Source organism: Abramis brama (assembly GCF_963993115.1).
Source record: "Abramis brama genome assembly, chromosome: 10".
NCBI lineage: Eukaryota > Metazoa > Chordata > Actinopteri > Cypriniformes > Leuciscidae > Abramis > Abramis brama.
This window is the reverse complement of record NC_139972.1, coordinates 30,198,553-30,221,130: the sequence shown is the minus strand read 5'-3', so window position 1 is coordinate 30,221,130 and position 22,578 is coordinate 30,198,553. Positions and strand designations below refer to the sequence as shown.

At 38.9% G+C, this 22,578-nt stretch overlaps 1 protein-coding gene across 6 annotated transcripts in view; it reads left to right on the top strand.

Moving 5' to 3' along the window:
• robo1 (roundabout, axon guidance receptor, homolog 1) overlaps positions 1-22,578 on the top strand; it is a 285,568-nt gene that overhangs the window by 103,385 nt on the left and 159,605 nt on the right. For 4 of the 6 annotated variants that reach the window (XM_084127208.1, XM_084127206.1, XM_084127207.1 and 1 more), the window contains exon 3: positions 5,139-5,225. In XM_084127208.1, the coding sequence (XP_083983334.1) occupies positions 5,139-5,225 (87 nt within the window). Of the gene's footprint in view, positions 1-5,138; positions 5,226-17,914; positions 18,168-22,578 lie in introns of those variants that run through there. The other 2 variants (XM_084127210.1, XM_084127209.1) reach the window with 1 other exon arrangement.

The window sequence follows — 22,578 nt, the reverse complement described above, 5'->3', positions numbered from 1 at the left end:
AATGTGACAATACCAGTATTTCCCTCTAGCATTTTGTGCCCTGTTGTATGGATTCTTAAACAACTCTGTGTGTATCTGTGTAAGCACTCAACGTCAACGATGACTATTTACAACATGTTTTTGATGCGTTGATCATTGTAGCCAATCACAGAAATATATGTTGAGCGTGTGAATGCAATGGCCAATCAGAGGTGTTTAAGAATCCGTTCAACAGCGCTCAAAGTGCTAGAGGGAAATGCTGGTATTGTCACATTTTAAACATTTCAATACCGACTTGGTACCGAAGTCGGTACTTTTGACAACACCATTCCATGACAACAATGTACTTAAAACGGAAAAGTTTTTCCTTTGCATGTTCCCGTACAGACGACAACGTTGTCAAAACGATCCCCGTTTACACGGATCCGCGAAAACAACTAAAAAACCGCTGTATTCTGCTGCCATGCCAGTACACACTATAAAATGCTGGGTTGTTTCCACCCAAATTTGGAAATTAAATTAAATTAAAAATTTTAACCCAGCGGTTAGGTTCATCCATATTTGACTCAAATTTGGGTTAAAACAACCCTGCATTTTTTAGAGTGTAGATGGCGATGTCACTTTGTAAAGAAACACTACATGTCTATAGACTGAACACGTAACACGCACGCACATGACATCACTGTTTTAAAAGATTCTCGTTTTTGCAGTTTACACGGAGATGATAACTGTATCCTTTTCAAAAACTTGCTCTTTGAAACCCATTTTCAAAAGTTTCCTTTTCAGGCCCCCAATACGGCACTGTCGTGTAAATGGCCGGCCAAAATACACAAAAAGTTTTCTTTTTTCAGTTGAAAAGAGTGTTGTGTAAACGTAGCCTGGTAATACCAGACTCTGGCTACGTTTACACGGAAACGATCTGAAGAGAAAACGCAAAAGTGATCACTTTTTATTCTGCGTTTAGACGAGCGTTATGGGGGGGAAATCTGCGTGCATATGGTGACGCAAAAGTGTATGAAATTCAATGTAGTATGCACTCCAGGCGGCTAGGTGGCAATGTGAAGCACTGATCGGTGCCTTCACTGTCTAGCAGACTTTTGCTTTTTTACCGTTTAGACGGAAACGCGACGATGGAGCGTTTTTAAGATTTCCACTCTGGAGGGTGGTTTCACTTTTTTGCGTTTTTAAGCCCCAAAAACGCCGTCGCCGTCTAAACGAAAGGCACATCTGATAAAATATTTTTACGTTTTCACCCGCAAGCGTTCTCGTGTAAACAGGGCCTCTGCTACTTCGCTTTGCTTCGTAGAGAGAGTCTGGAGTTCCGTAATAGAAAAACGTTTTCTTTACCGCCTGGGGGCGCTAGTCTGAAGCTTAAAATCATTGGTTACCCGTAGCCAATCACATAACGTTTGGCTATGGCGTGTGTTATGCGCATGCTCAGCCGCATCTAACTTCCACTGTAAACACATGTATGATGCGAAAACAAAACCATCGAGCGGCTCTCAGCCCGCCCTCTGTTCGTTGATTGGCCGGCTGTTTTCAGGCCAGAGGAAAACGGAAAGTTATGACGCGGTCTCAGACTGAGTACAGAAGCGAAATGAAATTGAGCGGAAGTACGAAGTCTGACGTAGTCAGGCTAGTGTAAAAGGCCCCTAAGAGACATTTACAATTTTTTTTTTGTGGCATATTCTATCATTTTACATTTTAATTTTTATACCCATAAAATTTATTAAAATTGAATTGTATTTGAGACATTTTATGGATTAGCTGTAAATATACAAATGATTAAATTACAGTTTTCTGACCAAGAAGACATTCAGAACTCCAAATTCTGCACACGAGGCACCATATATATATATATATATATATATATATATATATATATATATATATATATATATGTATATATGTATATATATGTATGTATATGTATATATGTATGTATATATATATATATGTATATATATGTATATGTATATATATATATATATATATATATATATATATATATATATATATATATATTTATTATTATTATTATTATTATTATTATTATTATTATTATTATTATTATTATTTTTATTTATTTATTTATTTATTTATTTTTTTTTAGTCTAAAAAACAGATTAGAGCAGTTTGCACCAGTTAAACTGTTGTATTTTTGTATCTTAACTGGTTTTAGATTTAGCACTGTTGGATTGTTGCTGGCACAAGCTGGTTGATAGTATTACTGTTTCAGGTATCAAGCAATGCTATTAATTTAAGGTTTTAACTGATCATTAAAGCAGTTTTCAGCTTGATCTAATGTTATTTTCAGAAGAGTGGGTACATTCTGGATATTGTAATCACATGTTCTCCGTGTGTGTGTGGCTTCAAAGAGAAAGTGTGCTCTCTTCCTCTTTTCTGTAGACCAGCAGCTGTGTCCTTCCACACGATCTTTCAACATAATCTTTGGTAATTTGCAGTCTGGGTGCACCATTCACATATTTCTTTCTTCCTGCGTATATTCATTTGTGTCCAGCCTAGTTCGGTCGTTTGACTTAATTACACCCCTTTCATAAGTCAGGGCCTTTTGGCTGAACCAAAAAATGAGAAATTGCTATCAAAATAGAGGTGTTAAAGTGTACCGATTAACATGGTAACTCATTTTTCTTTATAGTTCATTTGCCCTCTCCTGCCTTCAAAAATAATTAACCGACTGATGGCTAACCCAACAAATGGCCTTGATTTTCAAAGCCATTAAGATGAACAAATCCAATTGTTGCGGTTGTGTTTATGTGGGTTGTCTGGGTCCACTGTTATTGAGCTAGTACATCACCTTCTCCTTAAATCAATAAAGCCAGAATTCGAGAACGCAGGCTGTGTTTCTGAAAATGAGGGCAGAGCCAGGGTGCATGGGGTGCATGGGGAACATCCTCATAATGTGCCCATGTAGACATGTCAGCTAGCCGCATAAGGTTCTGTTTAATTAGTCATCAGGGGAGGCAGGGCATTTTGGATTGGATTGTGTGGATCAGGGCCATTTGAATTTGAGGGAGCACCAGGTTTTTGCTTGTGTGTCTTCCAGGGCATCTGGGCACACCACCTGTTAATGAGTCGTGAAGTATTCACTCTCTAAGCCCACAATAAAACCTATTATACTTTCAGTTGTCAGTACAGTTTTGGACCTAGAATATTCATGCATTGGTTCTCCTTGGAGATATACAATATCTGTGTTTTGTACAAATATGTTTGAGCTTTCTATGTCAGTTTTTGGTCAATATCTTTGTGAAACGTATTTGAGCTGAGAATTTGTTTGGTAGTTATATACTGGCCCACATAGAATCTCATAAGCTTTTTCTCATATTATTAAACAGTTGTAGGAGGACATTTGTGGAATAGGTGAAAACATAGAGACTAGTTAGAGACTATTATTAAGATTATATATATTTGTTTACATTTAACAAAATTTCATAGGTTTGTATAATTAAATTGCATATTTTTTCGAGGTAAAGTTAGCTGTAAATATTCAGATTGTTGACATTTAGAACAACATTTGTGTAAATAACTGTGAAATGCAAGTGAGAGCACATTGTTAGCTGAAAGTATTAGCAAATTATGTAAAATATTTGATGTGTTGATGTAAACTTGATTTTAATGCATTGAAATTTGTGTGTAGTTATGTAGAATTTTGTGAAGGACGTTTGATTAAATTTTTCGGAATTCTGTGGGTTGCGTTAATTCTGTGTAGGGTTAGTTATATGTTTCTCAAAAATGTACTATACATTTGGTTGTTTAAAACTGTAAACTGTGTGCATATGTTCGAAAAGATACTTGTATATGCTTCAGAAAAAGACAATGGGGGTTTTACAATGGTGAAACTATGGTAATGCCAATATGGTGTCTATACACAAACAGACAGACTCATGTGTGTTTGCATGCTTGATGTTAAGTGTTGGTGAACTTGATCTTATGAATCTGTGCAAAGTGCAAAAATGTTGTATTTTGACTGCTTGAATGATTCCAACACAAGCTCAGATATAGCCAACCGTCTCCTGAAGGTCTCAACCTTGAGATTTTGCGAACGTACTCAGTGAGGTGTTTGTTGAGAAACGGCCGACTCAGCATATAGCAGGCTAAAAGTGTCATTTCACTAAATGCATCAACACAAGTGCTGGCTAGTGTGGACCAAGTCATAAAATAGACATTTAACCTCTCCTGAAATTCATTCAAGCACTCAATTATGACTTTAAAATGTCGAAACAGTAGCACGAGCTCTAGCGACAGGGTGAACGAAAGGACAGACAGTGGTCACACTTCGCAGAGCCCTAAGTGCTCTCCAATGACTTCCTTTTGTTTTGCCTGTCTGCTTTTTTTATCTCCGTAAATGATGCCAATCTTCATTCACGGTCCATGACGGTCCTGACAGGATGCTTCCCAGTCATCTGGCCCATTCTGACCCCCTTTATATTAAACAGGCCCCTTCACCTCCCCTCATCCCAAATTAACCCCCTGTCAGTGCCCAACAATGGAAGTGGGCATGGCCCCAGTCTGATTTATCCCACACTTCGCCATGATGGGGGGTATCTGCCACACCCCCTGCCCGGTCCTCCCTTTCTAAACCCGGCGTAGAGGAGGGCTGTCAGTCCATCTTCCAGAAAAGCGACATGCGCTGATTGGGGAATTAGTTCAGTCAATGACTGTATGTCGAGCTAAATAGGGTGTGTGTCAGTGACTTTGTGTGTGTATTTGCAATTGGTTCGTCCTAGTTCTGCCCATGAGCTTCTATAGGACCGTCTGCTGCAAGAGGGCACACATTGTCACTCCTCAGACATACACATAGACGTTCAGGGCTAACTGCACCTCTTTAGGCCTGTGAAGAGAAGGAAAACACCATACTTAGGACTTGCACTCTTGGGATTCTCCAATGGATTAATGGCTAACAACTGATTAACACCTTGGAGCTTCTATATATGGTGTTTGGGGAAGTTTGAATTGATTTTGTGATATGATAATGCAGTCTGGAGGTTGCAATTGCAGACAGAGACTTTTTAAAAGTCACTGTCTGCAGAGCCTAGTACTGCTTATCTGTTGGTATCAGGGATACTGGGGCGCTACCATGATGCCGTTGGCCCAATACTCTTTGCTCGAGGACTCAGAGTCTGTGTTGCTTCCAACAGACACGGGGACTCAGGAGGGGACTAGCAATAGGGCCACAGAAGCCCCCACTGCAGAACATGATGATGACAACTCTCTGGGCTACACAGGTACTGCTATTTATTTTCAATCCTAAAAATACTGCTTTATATTTACCACAGAAGAACTTCTCTCATATCTATTATTTAGATAACATGTTTGCTTTGTTGTGTGTCATTTCATCTCTTCCTTGAGCTTTTGACGTTTTTACTACTTTTTTGCATGAAAAACCAGGGGTTGCCAGGTGATAACATGACAAGTTTTTATGCAGATATGACCTGTTTCTGATCCAATCATTGCAGATCCTTCTGTAGAGTCTTGTATTCCGCCTGGTTTTCCATGGATGGTTTTGCATAACCTTCACCTTAAGTCTGTCGGTGCATCTGTATTGAGTGAGGTTTTCCCATTTATAAACAGTTTATATTCTTTACAAATGTTACTTAAGTCAAGCTGGGGAGATTGGACACCCTTTCCATGTTACTTTCGGGAGATAAGCCATGAATGTTCTGACACTTGTGACTTAAAGGAATGGAGGCAGCCAGAACCTCAATTTCCAGATTAAATGCTCTCAGATGAGATGAGTCAATCGGCGAGAGAAGATCCCTGACCCTTTTTGCTTAAGTGGAAATATAGTTCACCTTCTAGGGGCCCGGGGAGCTGGAGCGGAGAATCTCCTGCAATGTGTGTGGTGTTATGTTTGGTGAAAGCTTGCTAACATTTTTGACCTTCACTGGAGAAACAAGTCGATAACTGAAAAGGCGGCTCTGACTACGTGGGTGATCCAGTGGAAGATGAGAATAGCTGGTAGAGAGCATAGAGAATGACACTACAGCCTCAAGAGAGAACTCGCTTTCAGAATCTCACAAGGACAGAGATACAGTTAAGATGATAGTTATGCCTGCCTCACTATGGTAGAAAAAAGATACTAAGTATTGTTGCAGACATTTTTTTTACATATTTTAGTTCTTTCATTGGCTTGGTCTTTTAAACTCATGATAGAGTTTTATAGTGTTAGAGCATTTATAATGTTACATAGTGTCAACACTCTTTTTGTTTATTCTGCTACTTTCAGCAAACATTTTGAGAGCTCTTTGTAGATATTACTGTAGCTCTGTGTCAGAACCTACCCTTCTCCATACACTACTGTTCAAAAGTTTAAGGTCAGTAAGATTTTTAAGATGTTTTTGAAAAGTATTTTATGCTCACCAAGGCTGTTTTAATATTCTGCAATATTACTTATTTCTATATTACTATATTCTATAAGACTTATTTCTGTGATGACAAAGTTGAATTTTCAGCATCATTACTTTACCTTCAGAAATCATTTTTGTGGAAACTGTCTTTTTTGAATTTTTTTTATGAGTAGAAAGTTCAAAACAACCGCACTTTTGATCAATTTAATGTGTCCTTGCTGAATAAAAGTATTCATTTTTTATTTATTTTTTGAATGGTAGTGTATGATGCATTTAAAGGAATACGCCAACTTTTTGGGACTTTAGCTTATTCACCGTATCCCCCAGAGTTAGATAAGTCCATACATACCCTTTTCATCTTCGTGCGTGCCGTAACTCTGTCTGACGCACCCACCGATAGCCTAGCTTAGCACAAAGACTGGAGGTAAATGGATCCAGCTAGCATACTGCTCCCAATAAGTGACAAAATAATGCCAACATTTTCCTATTTACATGTTGTGATGTGTATAGTCACAGCGTGTAGCCTACAAATAACAAGGTCACATGAAAGACAGCCATCTTCTAACTGTATTGGGAACTATATTCTCAGAAGGCGAAGCACTGCTACTTGGGCGGAGTGATTTGCTCGCAGCACCTGAGAAGCCCCGTGGTGAGTTGGAGTAAATCACTCCGCAGAAGTAGCAGTGCTTCGCCTTCTGAGAATATAGTTCCCAGTATGTATACAGTTAGAAGATGGCTGTCTTTCATGTGACCTTGTTATTTGTACACGCTGTGACTATACAAATCACAACATGTAAATAGGAAAATGTTGGCGTTATTTTGTCACAAGGCGTGTTCCTTTTAAAGCATTTCAAAAGGCAGTGATAAAGATAGTGAACTTAATCGTTCTACCTCTTAAGATACCTTCTTTGGTCCAATTTTTTAAGGCAGCTTCAAATATGTCTGTACTGGTAAATGCAATCCCTTAATAACAACAAAAAACTAGATGTAAAACTTTACATTATTAATGTAATTCTTTCAACACTGGATTGTAGCAGTAATAGTTTAAAAGTTTTACCCAAAATAGTTTCTATAGACTTTTCTAGATCAGTCACTTATGATGTTCCATTTCAGTTAGTATGCTGCCATAGAAGGCAGCTGTCTATGTAAGAATTATTCAACAAAGCAGCTCGATAGGATTTGGAACAGGCCTGTAATCTTTGTAGACTGTTATTGTGCAAAGAATGGTGGTGAATTTTTATCTCAAAAGCCCTTCAAAGATGCATTACATTGTCTTTATTTTTTAGAACTGTTTCCTTATACAAATTGAAGGCAAACAGATCTCTTGTGTAAGCACTGACAGGTTATTTATTTCAAGTCTTTTGAAGAGAGATTGCAGGGAAGTAGGAAAATTGAAGGTCAACACAGCAAATGTTTGTCCAGAAATCTGTGGCATTTTAAATGTATGCCATGAAAGTGTTCTGTACTTCTTGCCCTTATCGTAGATTGCATATTTGAAATAGAATGAATAGCTATGTATTAAGTGGTATGATTAAGTGTTTCATCCGTTTGTGATGCATAGTCTTCATGCATCTTGTTGCAACAACACTGCGTATTCTGTTAGGGACCAACATGCTACGTAAAACTTGATGTCTAGAGGTTCCATATGCACCTGGTTGTCTGGGTGTGACAGTCTTTGGCCCTGTTTACTCTTTGTATTAAGATGCGCTTTGGTGGACGACACTAAATACAGGTGTAAATGGTGTCTATATTGTTTTGAGCTTGTCCACTTTCAACCACTTCTGAGCTTGTTTCATCCATTAGTTTGAAATATCTGAAAAAGCCTATAGATTTACCTGCCCATAGAAATCAGGACAGAAGTGGTCGAAAGTGGACAAAAGAGACTAAAACACCAGGTGTAAATGGGAATATCTCCCTCGTCTACTTGAGATCAGATCGACCAAATCGCATCTTAATACCAGGTGTAAACGAGACCAAAGACTAAATATTCTATTAGTCCCGTCTCCAGTGGATCCTCATTACAGGGTCCGGCTGAGGCCTAAAGACCTGACCTCACAATCATTAGTATGACTGCCTTCCTAATGCCCCGTATTATTAGTGGCCGTGGTTTCTGCCTCAGGGTTGTGTGAATGCAAATCTCCCACACGTTCCGGGTTAAAATTTTCCACCCCTCGTGGAACACAAGCACTCTTACAATGGAGCTTATCCACAAAGCATATTCCCCACAAAGCGCTTGCTTCTCCCCAGGGTGGAACACATGGTAAATGCAGGTCCTTCCTTTAGGTCCGATCCCACTTGAGATGTAATTACTCCACCGCAGTCAACCAGAGGGGTTTCTCCACAAGAGCGAGAGGATGTGGGCACTTCTTATATTCGTTTTACCCCATCCAATCTCTTTTCATCACAAATCCCGGAGCTTAACTCGCCCTCCGTCCTAGGAAATAGGGCCATCAGGCAAAACTCTCAATGCTGAACCAGGCTAATTCTGTCAAGAGTGACTGGAGTGCTGTGGAGAATGAAAGGAGAGGACTAGTTGGAGATAAGAAGCTGGTGGTGCCGAGGTTCTCATTATTCTGCAACACGTCTGTTTGGAACAGGATAAAGAATTTAAATTTGTTTATTATTGCCGCTGAGATTAGTATGGGTGAAGGAATACAAACTGGTTTTGTTGTTGCCAAGTGCCAGCTAAGCGCCATTTGGTACACAAAATTAAATAGCCTTCAAAATTCCAAAGTCGTTTTTAAGCTTTAGTCATAAGTGGCCTGCACTTTCCTGAAGGGAAAAGACAGGATGAAAAAGAAAGTTCATCACCCCCCTTTTTTGTGTTGAGTCTGGAGGTCCATATGGTCCCCTCATGACTGTCAAATGAGTTTCTACCTGATTGGCAGATTTAAAAAAAAACGTGTGTTGGTTCCAAACCAGCATATTCAGAAATGCTGAAATGTAACTTAGGCAAATTCTGATTCGCATCTGACTGGACAAGTAGGGATGCTATATTTAAAATGCAATTTCCACAGAAGTGACAACCTCCAATTTATTTGAATATGAATCAACAACAGCACTTTAAAACTCTCCAAAACTTTCCAAACAAGGGGGTGGCTGGAGAAATTTCAGCAGTGCCAGTTGCCACAGGCAAAGTTATGAAAGTGCATCCAAACAATTGCACATTTTTACATTCACGCTGTATTTCTCCCACATGCTGTTTTGTCACGGAGGAGTGAGTGTGTTCAGCCATCACGGGCCGGACTCTCTGCTCGCTGGGGCATGAGAGTATGCGGAGGGTGAAAGTTCTCGCTGAGTGTCATAAATCTGCATGGCACCTGCTCCCCCTCACTCCTTTGGCGCGTGTTGTGAGGTCAGTGGCACTGCATAAGCAGTACATCATATTTATAGTGCTCATCGCTGCAACCTGCGTGTTTTGGCAGCTGACAGCAGCAGGAAGACAGAAAGAACCCTTGCGGTGTTTCTGTCGGAAGGACAAGTTTTTAAAACCAGAGGACGTGAGAGATGGAACGTAAGACGTTTGGGGGGTTGAACATTGGAGTGTGTGGGAAGGAGAATGAGGTGAAAAGTAACCTTTTTTTTGGCCATTACTGCAGAGATCCGTCTCACATGTGAGTTCCAGGTGTTAGACAGTGTCAAACATATTGTAAATGCTCCCATTTGTGGTGCAAATAAATCCACCTGAGAGATCTATATGAAATTACACATGCAGGCGCAGATGTTTTTGTACATCAGTGCGATTTGGAAAGTAAATGCTCAAGAATATGTCTATTTCTCTCTAAATCAGAAAGGAGCACCATGTGCATTCCTAAATCAATCAAATCAAAACGAAGTGCAGGGTTTTCAATCTATTTGTTTCTACTAGCTTCACTCTGTTAGAATGAATATTTTAGACTCCATTTGAGAATCAATTTTCTGGTGCTGAATTAAATGCAGCATCTTGGTTTCTTGGGTTTTTTGCAAGCCGGAAAACAAATGTAGGCAACTGTCGTGCGTCACAACTTTTAGCAAGTGCCAACCAAACTTTAGATGCACACCTCTTATATGCAATAACATTCTCCCTTTTGTCCTGGATTTTGGCAGTTAATTCCACTTCGGTGGTGCTGTAAGACAGTGTTTGTGTCAAGGGTAATGTGGGAACAATCAGCAAAAGTGCCACTTGTTCTTTCCACACAGTCATCTTCTAATCATTACTCAGGATACATAAGCTCTGATTGAGGAATAGCCAGTTGTCCTTGCTGCAGTGTAGTATGAACTTCCTCAGGTTTGTTCTCGCTCTGCTCTGTGGGGCTGTGTTAATAATTCAGCAGGACTGCTGGTGAGGGTCTTGTCCAACAGCTTGCGAGGCACCGATTGGTCGAATCCCCTGTTGTGAAGGTGGGGAGGGCACATGAAAGCCAAAGACAAAGGCTCTACTTGGCTCAGTTTCTTTTAGACAGCTTCTCCTTTCATTTAAGCCTCTCCAACCAGTAAACCAATTAAGCCAATTAAGCATGAAAACACAATGCGTCTTGTTCTTGCCAGTCTGCATAAAGGATACACGGAGAGAAGAGGGACGTGCTTCTTTCTGATGAGGCTAGTTAGAGATTGGGACAAGCTGAAAAGTCCCATAGTTATCCAAAAGACCATTGTTTCTTTGTTAATATATCTGGATCCTGTCGGCCTGTTACTCCTGGTGCACTCATGCATGGCATTGTGCAAATTAGATATCGGAAAGGGAGGCTCAATGTCAGCGTGTGGATCCACATGTCCAGTTTAATCTGGTTGTTTTACTAATACACTGGTGAAACACAAATACCAGTGTATTAGTAAAAAAAATCTGTTTTTTATGCACACTTTTATTTGCGATCTTCACCACTAAATAATAAATAAATCGACCTCGGCCCAATGAGATGCTAGCCTCTGTCTCCTGAACAGATACTGGGTGCTAAAGGGGATTCATCCCACGCAGGCGAGCGGAAACGCAACAGCCTGTTTACCCGTTAGCCAAGCTTTTGTGTCTTCCAATTGCGGTGTAATGCAAAGCTCTCACGTTCTTTTGCACTTCCCTCATTTCGCCGTCTGTCTTTTTTTTTTGTAATGTCAGTCGTGGCAGGGTTCTGCATGGAGGGCCTCTCTGAATGGCAAAACAGAAACAGATTTGTTCAGCTCGCAACCCCCCCAGCCCCCAGCCCATCTACCCCTAGTTCTGAAAGCACAACACAAGGTTTGCAATGAATGAAGAGAATGTCCTCTTTATGCCGTTTTCATGCAATTCTAGACTTCCATTTTCTGTGCGCTTTCCTGTCGGATGTATTTTTACATTTATATTGTTTGTCTGAGAATTGTGCAGCTCTGTTGTGCCTCACATTTCCACGGGTTTCCTTTTTTCATCCTTTAAAATCTCTCAGCATTGATTAAAAGCATGTTTTGTGTTGATGTTGTTAATGTGAATCTGTGGTTGAACCGTATCCCGGTTGCAGCCCAGATGGCCCTCCGCTAGACATTCTTTCCCAGTGACAACACTTGTGCTGAAGATGTCCTGAGAAATCTCTCGAACCTAGCTTGGTTGTTTCTTAGTAAGGCTGACAAGTCACTAAAGTTTTCTGCTTGGAAGAATCTCTGGGAATGACAGGGGTAGCACTTAGTGCACCAAAGTGTTTCCCAGCCGGCGTGGCCTCGTGTCAGAGGTCTAAGGTCAGAGGCTCAGCAACTCGTTCCTCACAGGATTCGCTCCTCATCTGAGATCCGAACAGATTTGTCAGTGCCTGTATGGAGTTCCGTATGCATTGTTAAAGACAGGAAGCTGTGTGATCTGCATTCCTGTACTTCAATCCAGAAATGATTAGCTATCTTTCATCATAGCTGGGTTAACAAAGTGACACTGCAGATGATTTGTATCTTCCTGGCTACTTTTTTTTTTTTTTGATGATCTCTGAGATGATCTTTTTTCTTTGTCCTTTTTTATTTTATTTTATAAATGCATAAATAAATAAAATACTTATCGCGGCTCAACATCGTGATGTCTGTCAGCCATCGCCATGGACGATGGCATCGTCTATCGGCCCAACACTACGGCCCGGAGTCAATTATTCTGCTTGTAATACGGTTAGCACACATCAAACCATTGTTCAGATGATGTATTCCAAGACATTTGTCAGGTTTTTGTCTTTAAAATGCTCTTGTGTGTAGGACTAATTTCTTATGCATCTCATTCGTTGTTAATTCCAAAACGTAATTTTAGAGCTAGTAATGGAGACTTGAGCCATTGATAGCAGACTATGGCAGTTATTAATGCAGTTATTAGAGGGACAGAGAGAGAAAGAGAGAGATCAAGCATGTATAAATTACCCGTCTGTGCGTCTATCAATAGTGTTCAGCAGCTGCGTTTCTAATAGCGAATCTGTAAGTTTGTTTGCTTCAAGAACAGCGGCATTACCTCGCTAGTGAGAAATATCATGAAGCTTTTAAGTTTCTGAACTATTTGTCTGATAAAATCGTCAGAGCAGTGCTGACAACACGTTTCAGTGCGAGTGTCCATACTTTATGTGTGTGCGTTTGAGTTGGAGAGAGAGCGGGAGAAAAGAGAGTATGTGCTTTCCGTACATAATAAAACGTAATATTGTGGCAAAAAAAACATGGAAATAATTAATTTTTTTTTCCTATTGTTTACTTTATTTATTTGTATTATGTATGCATATATACATACACACTAATAAACTTATGTTAGATGGAATTAATCACGATTAATCAATTTGACAGCACTTATATAAATGTATATTAGTATATATATTGACGAATTTTCCTTGTCTTGGAATAAGGGGCCGTTTACTCTTTAAACTAAAAACGAAAAACTTTTTGGTCCTTTACACGACAATGGTGTTTTGGGTGCCTGAAAATGCAAACTTTTGAAAATGGGTTTCTAAACGATAACATTTTCATCTTTGTGTAAACTAAAAAAAAGCACGAATTTTGTGTTTTGTCTACTATTGTAGCGTAGTGTTTCTTTACAAAGTGACATCGCCATCTACTGGCCTGGCGGCAGATTACAGCGTTTATAGCCGTTGTCGCAGTTCCGTGTGCAGTTCCATCGTTTTGACAACATTGTCGTCGGTACGTGAAAAACGGAAAGTAAAAACGTTTCAGTTTTTAGTTCATCGCTGTCATGTAAACCTACCCTAAATCAGAATGACTAAACTGAGGTCTGACTGTCAGAGCTTTACAATTGGATTAGCAAACATTTCCTCTAAAGATGTCAACCACAGTCATCTCACAATGGTTTTGAATATGAAATCTTTTAAGTATAGATAATCACGTCATTATAAAAGAAACTCAGTTCTGTCCTTTTGAGCATCTTATCTATTTCCAGCACCTGGTGTGAAAGAGAAGCATCAGCATAGTGTATTGAATTTTTAAGTCTCTAACTTTGTTGGTAAAAAAACACGATTGTACTCTCAAGGACAACATCTGAAAGTTTTTGGCAAGAGTGGTCGAGGATAATATGAATGGATGTGTAAACTGGCAGCGCTTCTGGTCGACAGTCTACAGTATTTATAGGGCCTTCCTCTCACCACATAAACACACCTGCATTGATCTAAATTAAATAAATTAGTTAATTTACAAATTTCCACATGGTTATTGGTTAAAAATATACCGCTTACTCTATTATTGTTCATCTAAATAAATCTCATTTAACATTAAGCTGCATTGTAAACGAACAAATCTGCAAAACACCGCTCAAATCTCGCCCATGCTTTCCTGAATGAAGTCCCAAGATGCACTGCCCCCACGTCGAGATAAAAATGTGACATTTTTCTCTTTCATGTTTGAAAGCGAGCTTTTCTTCTCTCTATGGGGAGTATTGTTCTTGGAGAATGTTTTTGTTTTAGCCTGTGCTGTTTTGTTAGGTGATGCTGCTTGAAAAGGAGGCGTAAAATAGTCTTAGTCAGGGGGAAAGGGTATGTGTTTCTCTCTCGCTCGCTGCTTGTGTCAAACCCTCGCCCCCATACCGATACAGCCCAGGGTGGATGAGGGGGGTCCGTCCACGTTGAAAGAGACGCCCCAGCATGGAGTCCGAAAGGGACCCCTCTTTCTCTTACCCACATAGAGACATCACAAGAAAAGAGAGAACATCCACCAAAACTTGCTTTGAATGTCAAACAGAGCGAACAGGATAAAGGTTATTATGTGTAAGATATTGAAATCCAAAAAAGGGGAGTGGTTCTCACTGACCATATTGTCTCTGTTTGCTCCTGGCTCATTAAAAAAGTTCTATCATGAATTAAAGCGTCCTTGATGGGGAATGAGGAGGTTTTGGTTGTTTTTTGGGGGGAAGTTTGAGATTAAAAACTAAATCTCACTAATAAGTGTAACTGGAGTTATGGATTTTTATGGATAATTCTTGGATCCCAGAAGATCGTCTGATGAACGAAAGTTGGTGCGTTGAAATAGATGATTTTGTGAGAATCATAGAAGATAATATAAATAATAAATTCAGAAAGTGTCCACCATGGCGCCCATGACGCTGGTTGTTTCGGTTTTGGCTATTTTCGTCATGATGGGCGTCCAACATGGAGGAACTCCAGGAGTCCCTCGCCAAGCAAGCCTCAGGAACCCACCAAACCAGTGGTGCAAGCGTCCGCGAGGAGGCTCGCTAGGAGCCCATCATGGCCCAGTGCCACCGCGCCATCTCTACAGCAAGGCGCATAAATGCTACCAGGTCTTCCAGAGTAAGTTCACGATATGTCTGACACAAGGGTTAGATTAGCACTGAAGTATGCCTGGAGTTTTATGTGTTTGTACACTGTTTCATGCTGCTCAGAAATGTTGAGCTCTTTAGCACTGAATCAACACTATGCTGAATCAATGAGCTCAGGGTTTTTTTCGTTTCTGAGGGTTTTGGAAACGTTACACAGGAGGTTTTGATGTAGAGGAACAGGATAATTCTAGTTTGGCTGTGCTATTAGAGGACAGGTGAGGGATGGATATTTGGCTCAAATGTTGGATGTACTTTCAGGTTTTTTGACACAGCTCTGGCCTGGTGAAGGTCAGGAACTTTGGTGACGGGATGTTAGATTGAATACAGACACAAATCTCAGAAGAGGCTTGGCGTGAATGGGCTGTGGTTTTGTAGTTTAGATCAATGTCTGCACAAGTTTTTTAGGTTAATGTGGGTTTTTTATTTGGCAGACTACCAGTCGGAAGATTAGACACACTTGACTGAATTTGATTCAGATGTTCAAATGTTAATATTTTTGCTTGTGATGTTAAAAAATGTTGAATGTAAAGACTTTAATATGGATGACTTGGAACAGACAGTGTTGTTGCAGTGTAGAATCTAAAATAAATAATTTTTTTACTGCATCGTTCCCATTGCATTTGTGTTATTTCATCGTTTTGCCATTTATTCTAAACTGTGGGGGAAAAGTCATGTGGGAATGAGTAGATGTTTCCAAAATTTTCACTGGTACTGTATTTACAAATAAGATAAATATTCACGGTCCTGTCTGCTTTCTACTGTCATCTATATTAAAAAGGCAAGTTCAGGGGTAGTTCTGGGATTTTAGCCTTAGCCCTTTTTGAGCATTCAATAATGTGGTTCAGAGGAATATTTCTTTCCTTGCAAGAGGTTGAGCATTTTAATCAAAAATACTTTACAATAGTTTTTCAGTAGGTGCTTATGTCGTCTTTTAAGTTTGTATTTTATTTTGTGCGTTTGGATGTGAGATGCATCCGTGTCAGACAGCTTTGTGTTGATTTTTTAGAAGGGCAGGGATAGAAAATGGAGGCTGAAGCCTTCTTAAATAGGGCCTAGGAACGCTTATGCAAATAGCCATTAAAAATTATTATCAAAAACTTTTAAATTCGAGGTATAGACTCGTAAAGTACCAAAAGCGCTCGTATTAGTGTTCCTAAAACTGTATATTTCGTCTTCTAAAATATCTCTATGAAGGTGGCGGGAGTGTAGTGGTGACCAGCAGAGGGCGGTGTTGGGTTACGGATGGCGCGCGCCTGTCAGATGAAGATGGAGCATAGACAATACTTCAGAAGATTGGTTCTAAAGTTAAACAGAAAAATAATAATAATAATAATAAATAATAATAATTAATAAACAAACCACAACCTTTATAGAGGCATGCGAGTCCAACGAATGCAATTTTGTAGATAAAGGCAGACAAACACGCACACAAACTAATTTAAATCCAGCTAGGACACCTTTTCAAGATATGCAAATAAACCGCTCCGTAAATCCACACAAAGCGTCGCCTTTTAAAATAATTAAGAGCAAATTATTCTGTTTCACCAGTACGGGGGATGTCTTTTAAAATGTAAATTCATTAAAGTTTGATCAAACAGAATATTGCCTTGAGGGAACCGTTTCTCTCACAGGCGAAGCCGCGCTGAAGAGGTTATATGTGTTGCCAGATCTCGCTATAAAAATAAACTGCACAGGTATAATTACTTGATTTAATTCATCTAGTATTAGTGTAGCTAAACAAAATCAGCCTTATCAATAACTAAATCCTAGAAAAATAATTAAAACCACGTATATATGGAAATATTATAAACGGAAAAAAAGCAATGGGTATTTCTACGAAATGTGTGTCTTTCAGTTTGACAATATGTTTTTAAACTATGATCTAAACTATCATTTATTTTACATGCTAAATTGCACTGTGATTTTTGAGATTTTTTTTCTCAGACAAATACAAGAACTATTTCTTATAAGTATCAATTATTATTATTATAATATTTGTAATTGTTGTAATTTTACAGATTTGAGAGTTGCAAATTGCACCCGTTTTGTAAAATTCCTCTCCATTATTATATGAAAAGATTTTCAGAAAAAATAAAACAAGCCAAAAGTCGCTTATAAGCGCACATGGCAACACTGAGGTTAATTCTCATAAGGAACAGTCCATTGCTCAGTGCTCGGAGGGGGAGCCTGGGACGTACCATGCCATTTACTATTCACGCCGTTTGAATGAAGTACCGTTTCAAATGAATCCCCTCAGCCCGAAGTGACGGGGGACCTCAGTGCATAGATCCAAATATTAAAAACACTGAGAGAAAAACTGAAAGAAGAGGGGGGAAACAATAGAGGGCAGATATTGGAGTTACTTTTGAATTTACAAAGCAATGGAAAAGTGGAAGTGATTACATCCAATGGACTTCAGTCAGCGAATTCTCCAGCAGCATCAGCTTCTGCTCTTCCTATGGAAACTGAAGTTTCTGAGTTCGAGATGACTTATTCACGCCGTTTCTGAACGATGTGACACTGGTCACTCTTTTAGGCTGTGGACCTTATCACCTTTAAAACTTTGGGGGAAAGTTGGAGTTCGTTTTCCTTCATTGGCTTTCTATGGGATCTTTTAGGATGCGATCAGCGGATACGAAGTGACCAACTCTGCGCTTGCAGAATATTATTTTTGGAGGGGTTAATTTCAAAACCCTGCACGGTTTCTTTAAACTTTTTTTTTTTTTTTGTTTTGCAATTAATTTAGTTTTTTTTTAATTTTTTTTTTTATTCCTTTTGGACGCATGGGGTGCGTGTGTGAACACAAATAAACTGGATTAAAATCAAATTAACGGGGACTTTAAATATAATTTCACGAAATTCTAGGAACTCTCAAGTATTGTGGAAAAGCGAAATATAGCCTACACCATTTGGATATTATGAAGGATCAAAAACGCACAAAAATCTGATCTCTTGTCTTTCTTGTTTCTTTTTTATTTTGCGGATTAAACAAACAGCTCTCTAAATCGCGAATATTTGAACGATGACGGGGAGAATTATCGGATTCGTGCTTTTTATCGCAGTTTTACACGTTTGCACAGGTATGTACATTTTGTGAATAATGCTGTACAAGCACTTTCCTAAAAACTCGCGTGAAATGAGGTGAACGCTTGACATTTGCGAGTCTGTAGATACTGTATTGAACGATAATATCAAGTTGCGTTGATATTTTCCTACATGTTTGTGTGATTCTGTTTTGTATCTATCATGACAGTCATTTCGAAATGCTCTTTACCGACTTGGCAAAGTTATTTTTACAATCTATACTGTCTGTATCCCCCCATTTATCATCATCTGCTAATGTAAGAGTGGTACTCACTTAAGAGCATTATCTTACCTTGCTTTCATCAGATTCAAAAGGTTTACTTTGGCTTTAAGATCACAATGATTCCACAGACTTCAGAACTGCATGAGAGCAGTAGTCTAGGTAGCCTATAACTTTGTCTTTGATTTGCCATGGCTAGCCCATTCTTAATACTGATTAATATGTACAGTTTTTGAACAGGAAAGGTGAACAATGAAAACAGTTTTGTCTTTTTTCATGGCTCTACCCTGTCAGTGTAGGTCCAGTGATTATTTGACATGCTGAATCAAATTAAAGCATGTCATTTTTACCTCAGTCATTAGTTAGAAACAGTGCTCCTTAAGTTAGTTTTGACTGGAAAAGTCATGGAAATTCTTTGTTTAGAAAGTGTGGAACCCTGTTAAAGCTTTAAGGTGTTAAGAAGGATATAATGGATGCCTTGCTTACTTAATGTGTTTTGTGGTTGTGTTAAACCTGTTTGTCTTGTTCTTGTGAATAAGAAAATCATTTGTTACTTTGACCAAGCATTTGGGCAAAGTTCACTGTGGTGCTTGAAGTTTACATATTTTTTTTATTATTCATACTTCCTCTTTTTTATTATCATCATCATCATCATTATTATGACATTCACCATTCTCATAGTCACCCTTTGACTTCATTAATGATTAATCATACAAGTCATTATTTTTCTGCATGCACAGAGGTTTGTTTCCGATAGCTTTGCTTAAACCGTCCCATATCTGTGCCTAGACCGTCCCATTCTGAGATCACTGTCCCTCCTTCAGTTTCCAGCCCCATGGCAGGCCCGGATGGAACTGCTCTGAGCAGAGATTTTGACAGAAACCTTAAGCCGAATGTAATAGACCTGCATAATCCCAGTTGACGTTGCCCCTGATCCTCTTTCTTTGCGAATAACCAACTAAAGCTCTGCTAAAACAAACTCTCTGCCTTTTTATCTGCAAACCTAGTAACACTGTCACAGATTTACCAGGATTCCTTTCCCTTTGGGATTTCAGTGATGTCTGCATAGACCCGGTGTTGCTACATTAAGGAAACTGAATGTGAATTGGGTCTATTTGTAATGCTCCTCTAACACATGATTCATACAGACAGTCTGGTTTAGGAGGCTGTTATGACTTAAACTGTTGATTGCTTTATTTTATTGCCTCAGTTTGCTTTGTGATTACAGTTGAGCCTGAAGTAATTGTTCAAGTTAAAACCTGGAAGAACATTATAGCCTTAAACTCAAGTGTCATTTTTCTTTACAAAAAATACTTCTAAAGTACTTTCTCCTCCCTACAGCTTAGGCTATTTGCAGAGACAACTAAAAGTAAACCATTTATAAGCTGATATCCTCAACAGATGAAAACATTTAGATACTATTAAACTTTGTTTTTTTAAGTCCTGAGAAGTGAAGCCAAAACGTTTCGATCGCCCCCAGGGGGTTGGACCCAGTATAGGTTAAAACCCCACCCTCTCAATTACAAAACATCAAATTACACTTGGTTTTGGTCATTTTAGGTCGTTTTTATCACTCTGATGTAAGTTCAAGTGTTCGTGTTTTAAATAAGTTTGGTTTTAGTTAGTTATTATTTGATGTTAAAAAAACGGGTGGGGCATCATGATTGACAGCTGTTATTGACAGATTTTCTGAGCGAAGTTTTCACTAAAGGCACTAAAGGACTTTTTTTCGGGAGGAGATTGGAACTTTAATAGGCTCTATGCACGATCACTTCCGCGTTTTGTCTCAGCCCGCCCAGTTACATCCGGTGCTACGTCGGAAGCCGTTTTTGCATTCGGTGGAGATAACGGTAAATTACACTCTAGCTGTCACACCTAAGAGTAAGAAAGAGAAGGGCTTTAAATGATATATTTCGAGCTACATCGACAACTTTGAGGATGAGTATTCTCTCATATCATGTGAAATCCGACTAGCGAATCGGTTTCTAAAATCGTTGTTTCCGTTTCTGAGAAAGTTAATTTTATGAAAGTTTTGCCTCTAGTAAACTTCGCTATAGAACGAGCTTTGTGGAAATAAAGACGCTGGCTGAGATTCTACCGGAAATACGTCAGCGGCGTTCGTGCATAGAGCGTATTGTGGGAGTTTAGGGTGGCACTATCTGTTTGCCTGACCAATGGCATACAAAAAGTATTTGAAAACAATTATTTTTATTTATTTGTGTTTGGTGCGTGAATGACGCACTTCAGTTTTAAAATGGCTGTTGTGCAATTCTGCATATGTCAGTAATACAGAGCTAGAAAAGAGAGAGAGAATGAGAGTAACTAGATGGATTTACAACTGCGACTGGATAAATAAAACATAAGGCAACAAATTACAGACTTTTTCACGTCTACTCGTGATTACAGATGAAGTGATTGCTTGATTAATGTAATCATGCATAAACAGCTCAAACCATGTCTCTCAGCGAGCTGAAACAGAGAGGAGGACTGTTGGATGAAGTTGTATTTCACAAAGGAAATTAAATCGGATCAAAGCATGGATCTCTTTCCCATGTGCCTTGCTTGTATTGAATTCCGATGGAGCTGCTCTGAGAATTAGCTGCGCGATGCACCACTGCTGAGAGGCATCTATGCAGCGAGGAAACAGTGTAGCGCTTTAACAAGCACCCGTAGGGAGAGAGGTCAAGGGTCGTGGTTCGAACTTCACGGTAGGGCTCATCTTCTCCCAGAGATGAAGTTCAACCTCTTCCTGGTTGTGTTCAGGTACAGAGCTCTGTAATTATGCCAGGCATTGTAAAGGTATGTGCTATCATTAGATCTGAAGACATCCGTGTCAAGGACGGCTTGTGTTTTGGCGTACTCAGCAGTGACATTACCTGCAACGCTGTTCGTGATTAGAGTCTAAACCACCGTGATTTACAGTCAGCTGGAGCATTTCAAGTGCTGTTGAAGGACGTGGCGACAATCCCAACTGTGGATTCAGCAAGGAGCCGGAAGTTTTTTGCCCAACAGCGTTGACATATGAGGAGCTGGTGTTGATTCCTGGCTACTGAGCAGTGTTTTCTGCTTGTGACAATGAATGATGTTGTTCTAATCCCTGTCTGTTGTACAGTGAGGCCTGTGAAGACTTGCTGATTAGCTCATGGCTGTTGTGAGGCTTGGAAATGATAGTTAAGACAGAGCACATCCGTCATGTGGCCCTGATTCATGTCTCACCGCAGGAGCCCGTTTTATTACTGTACGTCAAACTGTCCCTATTAGAGGCTCGAATGTCATCTGTCAAGAATTCAACCAGCTCTTTCATGACCTCTGCAAATCGTCAGAGCTTAACCCAAAGATGCAATCCGTAATTGATAAAACAGTGGTAATGCGGCGAATAGAGATTTTTAAGGTTGTGAACCGATGCATGATGTATTGGTATCGCCAATATCAGATATGTTTTCACGAAAAGGGAATATATATATATATATATATATATATATATATATATATATACACAGACTAAAATATATGAAATACCAATATAGTAATATATTTACTTTTATTATTATTTTTTTTTTAATTTTGCATTTAATTGAGCAAACTCATTTTACCTTTTACCTCATTTTACCTCTTACTCAGATTACCTTTTTTTACCGTCATCTAACATTCATTCTGTGCATTTATAATATCACTAGCATTTAAAAGTTTTTTTTTTTTTACAAAAAAAGAGAGAATACTATAATATTATTTTTAATATTATTATTTGTTTATTTTACCAGAATTCACTAATTATATTGCAAGTATTTATGATACTAATTCAGGCTGCATGGAATATTTGAGTAAGCTAAAATCTTGATGTCAATAAAAATAAAGTGAAATGTTTTAAAATTTATATTTTAGTTCTTTCCCCCCTCACATTTTTTAAATACACTTTTTTTTCTCTCTCTTCAAGATCACTTTAAATGATCTTTTGGTGTAACTTTATATGTACAAATATTCCATGCAGTCTTTCAGTTTTTATGATCATAAAAGTTTTAATGCAAAATAGTGAATAGTCAACTCTTAATATATGAATATGGTCAGTTATTGAATACATTCTGAGAGGCATGTTCAGTAAAGCATTTTTTGTAAAATCTTACATGCATATACCATTCATCATATTAATTTACATTTTACTGTCAATCAAACGGGTTGAGCCAGGTAGC